The sequence below is a fragment of the Phytophthora cinnamomi genome (assembly GCF_018691715.1).
Source record: "Phytophthora cinnamomi strain GKB4 chromosome Unknown Contig21, whole genome shotgun sequence".
In the NCBI taxonomy this organism is placed as follows: domain Eukaryota; phylum Oomycota; class Peronosporomycetes; order Peronosporales; family Peronosporaceae; genus Phytophthora; species Phytophthora cinnamomi.
Genome location: NW_027150954.1, coordinates 3,158,638 through 3,164,287, shown reverse-complemented (window position 1 = coordinate 3,164,287; position 5,650 = coordinate 3,158,638). Strand labels below are relative to the sequence as shown.

At 54.2% G+C, this 5,650-nt stretch overlaps 1 protein-coding gene across 2 annotated transcripts; it reads left to right on the top strand.

Annotated features, from left to right (window-relative positions):
- Nucleotides 1-3,602: 3,602 nt before the first annotated feature.
- Nucleotides 3,603-4,811, top strand: IUM83_03853 (putative polygalacturonase; the record flags this gene model as incomplete). Of its 2 annotated transcripts, XM_067927885.1 has the most annotated exons (2): nt 3,603-3,725; nt 3,792-4,811. In XM_067927885.1, 2 exons carry the CDS (start codon nt 3,603-3,605, stop codon nt 4,809-4,811), a joined length of 1,143 nt encoding a protein of 380 aa, XP_067795234.1. The 2 variants fall into 2 exon arrangements, with proteins under 2 accessions (XP_067795234.1, XP_067795233.1); XM_067927886.1 differs by having other exon boundaries at nt 3,603-4,811.
- Nucleotides 4,812-5,650: the final 839 nt, after the last annotated feature.

The following is a 5,650-nucleotide window of genomic DNA, read 5'->3' as shown; positions in this document are numbered from 1 at the left end:
CGACTTCTCCAACAACACGTCAATCGGATCACTGGGGTGGCCTGTCCGTGAGCTCCTTCGGCACAGTGTCTGGCCTCAACACCAATATCTTCAACTGCGTCAACGGTATCCGTATCAAATCATAATCGACGAGTATAGCGCCGTCAAGGACACCACGTACACGGACAACACGCTGTCGAATGTGGGAAACGCCACCGTGATCCACCGCGACTACAGCGAGTCCGAAGGCGGCTACACCGGGACGAGAGTAGCAAGATAACGATCACGAACACCAGGCTCACGGGTTCGGCCGAAAAAATCTATAATATCCTGGTCACCCGGACGTGGTGTCGGGCTGGTCGTTCTCGGGTATCGATGTCACTGGCGCGGCAGGCAGTTGCAGCGGCGAACCAAGTGGCGTGGGCTGCTGAGATCGCCGGCGGCTATCAAGAACTGGAGTTGTGTGAAAGAGTGAGTAAAACTTCTTTGTGAGTATGAAACATGAGTGATTGTCTTCAAAAGTTTCAACCTTAAAAAATACTCATTAAATGTTCTCCCTAGTTACTTTACCGGAACATAATTGTGGACGAACCTTACTACCAAACAACGCCAGAGTGTTAAAACTTCACAAAAGCAAGCTATTAGTAAACTCGGTACCAAAACCAAAGATGAAATTAACCGAATTTTGCAGCGCTTGCATCAAAATCCACTGCTTGTCATTGTCGTGTCCCTAACGAACTGTATCTACAAGCGCACAAATTTTGCCTGACAGAGAGGTGCAGGCACTACAGCGAATGACTCGTTACGCCTCAGCGGGCTGCCCAAAATTGGTTTTCCTCATGTTTGAACCGACTGACGAATCAAAGCGCACCATTTCACTAACTTCAACCGCTATGCCTGGGAGAAGAACAAAATATTAAGTGCAGTGTAACAACTGGTGAAAAACCAGAAAGATTAACGCTTACACAACGTAGCGCATTACATGCTGCTCTTCGAGGACCAATCTAGACCTCTCCATTCTGCAGCGGATGTCTACCATCATCTTCACACGCGCGACAACCCTGGAGCAAATAGTACACGGCAAGACACCAAGACACCGCGGTCAAATCTCCAAGTCCATGACTACTTGATTGTAGTGCTACAGAACCAAGTGTTAATATAGATGATAGCAAGCTCTGCGCGGCCATGCACCAGGCGTACACGGTCGAGGGATTCGTGCCGTGCCTTGAGTTGTCACGAGCGAGAACCACCTCAAACGGCGCCATCATCTGGGCCAGTCAGTACACGTACAACGATCCCTCAGGCGCCTAGCTTGCCCAATCCATACGATGCATCGAGAGTATCGCGCGCAGCGTACCAAAAGGAGTGCCAGTTCCTTCATCAACCTTGCGAAGGGCGACAGATGTGCAGCCTGCGCTAGGGTGCATGTACATGTATTATTATTGTAGTGGAGGCCTGGGACAGGCTGGTTCCAGCAGACACTTAATTGAGAGTGTGCGAATGAAGCTTGGTAGTCGAGTGAGTAGTTGGAAGGAAATCCGAAAGAGAGCTCGATTTAGGTTCGTGTCTTTACCAGCTAGCAGTCCCTACTGTATGCAATGTTCCCTAGTAGGTGAGGTTTGTAGATGTGGTCCAAACGATCTCGGCTGGGTGGTGAAAGACAAGCGTGGATGACATCGCACCGGGCTCAGCTAGGCAGCAAAGTTCTTCTAAGTAGTCTGAGTGTCTACCAAAGGACAAGGGATCCGAAGTGAATGCAGCAGAGCAGAGGTAGTCATGTATTGGGGAGTACTGTATTACGGTACAGCACCGACTTCCCATCTCGTCTCTTTAAGACAGCCCCTAGGTATCCTCCCGACGTTGCCCGCGCACACTGTTCTAATAAAATAAAAAACTTAAAATAAACAAACGTGGCTCACTGCTGTGCTGCGCTTTCCGTCCGTTCGCTCAAAGCCTTCCGATTGCACGCGCCGTACCTATTGCTGTCACCACGTCGCGCATGAAGAGCGGCGGCACGGCTGCATTCGTGCACGATCCAGATTAATTATGAGGCAATTTTAGTCTGGAAACTAGCGACTAAACGACTAGCTAGTACAAGCACACAATAACGCGTGTTGGCGGAATGTCCCCTGCCAGTGTTAGCCACGGACCCGCTGAAGTGAAGTAAGCTACCTGGGGGCATTTCCGATATTGGAGTGCTTGCCGTACAATGTATACATGCATGCATACGATACGGTACGGTACGTATCGAAAGCCGGATGCGGCTTTCCACACTATGGCAACCAAACAAACAATCGAAGAGCGATCGAGGTTTCGAGCTCCATGTGCATGTGTTGAAGTCTACTGAAGTATTAGATATAAGTAGTGTCTCCAGGCTTATAAAGTGCAGTAAGGTAGCATGGGAGTACACACGTTGGTATTTTACCTAAGCTGAATGACTACTGGTAGCACGATTGAACTCGAATTCCAGTCAGCCCTACCCACTGGCGGCAGCGCCTGCGCCTGAGTCACCAGCAGGCGCCGTCGACTTGCGAATGTCGTGTGGTTGAGCGCTGGGATGCAGATCGACGATCTGGGATCGTGGAGCGCGTTCGCGTCGACGACGACGACACCAAACCCAGAAGCAAATGCGTGCGTGCGTGTGCCAGAGCACCGCGCCTTGGAGCGATAGCGCGTACAAACGTGTACATACATTTAACGGGCTATGCGTTGAAGTGGTCTTGCGGACTATTTACACGTGCATTCGACTAACTCAAATCGAATTGCCGACTCACGTGAGAGCATTCCCAGCTCCATGCGGACGGCGGTCGACATGATGCGGTGACACGAGTCCAATTTTTAGTTGTGCATGTGCGGCGTCCACCTGCTCCAGCCCCTCCCTCTAAAGTTTAGCCTCAACTGCACTGCGACTCGCAGTGCGAGGGCTGAGGCTCGTCTCGCTCTCAACCGCAATGCTGCGGGATCCCCGCTGCCATAAGGGCGCTGCAGCACGCCCAGCTGCTAGATTCGACGAAAACACTTGCTGCGAGGCCTCGACTGGACGTCGACTAATTGACAGCGTCCGTCGGTCTCTTGCACTCGCGGACACGAGATGTCCCGGTTCGACGCTGGAGCTGGCTGCGCTGAGGCGGACCTTCGATCTCGTCGATTTGCACCCTTTGTGGACTTGGGCCCAGGTCCGAGTGCAGAGGCCCCACTCGATGGCACTTGGGCCTGCACATCATGGCTCACCGCCCGCGTTCACCGCCCGCGGCGCAGCTCCGACGAATAACGGGTCAAAGGCGCGCGAGGTGTCTGATTGAGCAGGCAGGCGGCGGTTGACCAACCCAGCTGGTTGGTGCGCCGCTGACAGAGGGTGCGCCTGATGCTCGGCTGGACCGGGACTAAAACTTGATGCGGCGACCACGCTTGCACATGTACTACTAACGAGTCGTTCGAACACCAGAGCGAACTAACGGCCCCCAACTCAAACCACGGCCACAGTGTCCCAAGCGGAGTGCGCTCCATTTCGCTGAGCGGAGCTCGGTCTCACTTCGCATTTTGCACCGAGGCGAGCAAGCTCCTGCAAACAAGTCTCCCCACCTCACCGCCAAGGCACCACCCGCGCACCCACCGAAAGCAGCATGAAGTTCTTCACCACTGCGCTCGCCGTGTTCGCGCTGATCGCGACGACCGCCAACGGCTCGCCCATGCTGCGCATGGAGGCCGAGGGCAAGAAGGGCAAGTCTAAGACGGAGGCGCCGGTCGTTGAGGCCGATGACGACTACACCCAGCAGCAAGACCCAACCCAGCAGCAAGACCCTACCCAGCAGCAGTCGCCCACGACCAAGACGAGCAGCGGCTGCCACCTCACGGGCACCTACAAGAAGGGCACGTCCATCGCGTCCTGCAGCTCGATCGTCATCGACTCGCTGACGGTTCCCGCCGGCGTCACGCTGGACCTGAGCCTGGCCAAGACCGGCGCCACCATCGAGTTCGTGGGCACCACGACGTTCGGCACGCAGAAGTGGGAGGGCCCGCTGGTGCGCGTGAGCGGCACGAGCCTGACGGTCAAGGGCTCCGGCGTCCTGGACGGCCAGGGCTCGTGGTACTGGAAGCAGGGCCAGTCGATCACGCGCCCCGTGTTCTTCAAGCTGCAGAACGTCATCAGCTCGACGGTGTCGGGCTTCACCATCAAGAACATGCCGTTCCGCACCTTCAGCATCGTGACGTCCAAGGACACGACGCTGAGGGGCCTGACCATCGACAACCGCGCCGGCAACGGCATCGCCAAGAACACGGACGGCTTCGACCTGACCAAGAACGACCACATCACCATCACGGGCAACAAGATCTACAACCAGGACGACTGCCTGGCCATGCAGTCGAGCACCAACACGGTCTTCAGCAACAACTACTGCTGCGGCGGTCACGGCATCTCCATCGGCTCGCTGGGCGGCAACGCCGTGGACCAGTCCACGACCGTGCAGGGCCTGACGGTGCAAGGCAACACCATTGTTGACAGCGACAACGGCATCCGCATCAAGACCATCATCGGCCTGAAGGGCCTGGTGTCAGACGTCAAGTACGTGCAGAACACGCTGTCGAACGTGAAGAACGCCATCGTGATGCACTCGGACTACAGCAAGGCCAAGGGCGGCTACACGGGCTCCCCCACGAGCCAGGTGACGATCAAGGGCGTGACTGTGAACGGCCTCAAGGGCACGGCCACGAACCTGTACGACATCGTGGCGAACCCGAAGGTGGTGTCTGGCTGGGACTTCTCGGGCGTGACGGTGAGCGCGTCGGTCAAGGGCAAGCTGGCTGGTGCGCCCAACAGCATGAGCGTGTAGAGAGACTTACGGTCGAGTTTTCAAGTCTAGTGTATGCAGTAGAAGTGTTCGTGGTCAAAAGAAGACCTATTCAGTACGTAAATGGAATGGAAATGATTATATATGTCCCGAGAGGACTATCGTACCTCACAGAAAGAATGCTTTGGGTGCGGCTTGTTTGGCGCTCTTGTTACAATTAGTTGAAAAGGCAAATATGCTTTCTTCGTGTTATGATTTAACTGGAAAATTTCAAATGCTGGAAAGCGTTCTGCAGATTCCCTACTCATGGGTTTCAGCTGTCTTGTTGGTATCGAACGAATGGCAGAGGTGAGTTTTTTCTTTCAGCCACCAATGCACCGGACCAGTGGCACCCGCGTCGCTGCTGCTAGGTATTCCTATCACAACGGCTTTTACAGAAGTCAAGCAAGCGGTCGGCGATCCCACTCGCCAAGAAACAAGAGGTTATCAAGTGGACCGAATGCGAAGACGAGGGCGTCCCAACGAGAGCAGTCCGTCACTTCGGCTATCTGGGCTGGTCCTTCCCTCCATCCGGGCACTGGTTACCTTTTCAGCTGATTGGTTGCCGATTTGAACTGGGTCTGGATCAAATTATATTTGATCCCATTTGTGATTTGTGTGTACTCTAATCGATAGAATCTGATCATGGTCTAGATCCCAGATCCGAGAAAAAGTTACTACCAGCCTACATAGAAACTACTTCTAGGCAACACAAAGACCAGATTTGATGGGACTATAATTACTTTGCCAAATTCTTTTAGGGCTGCATGTTTCCGCAGCACACTGTCTTCACGGTTACCTATTTTCGCATACGGATCGGACTTTACTTCAGGCTTTTCGGG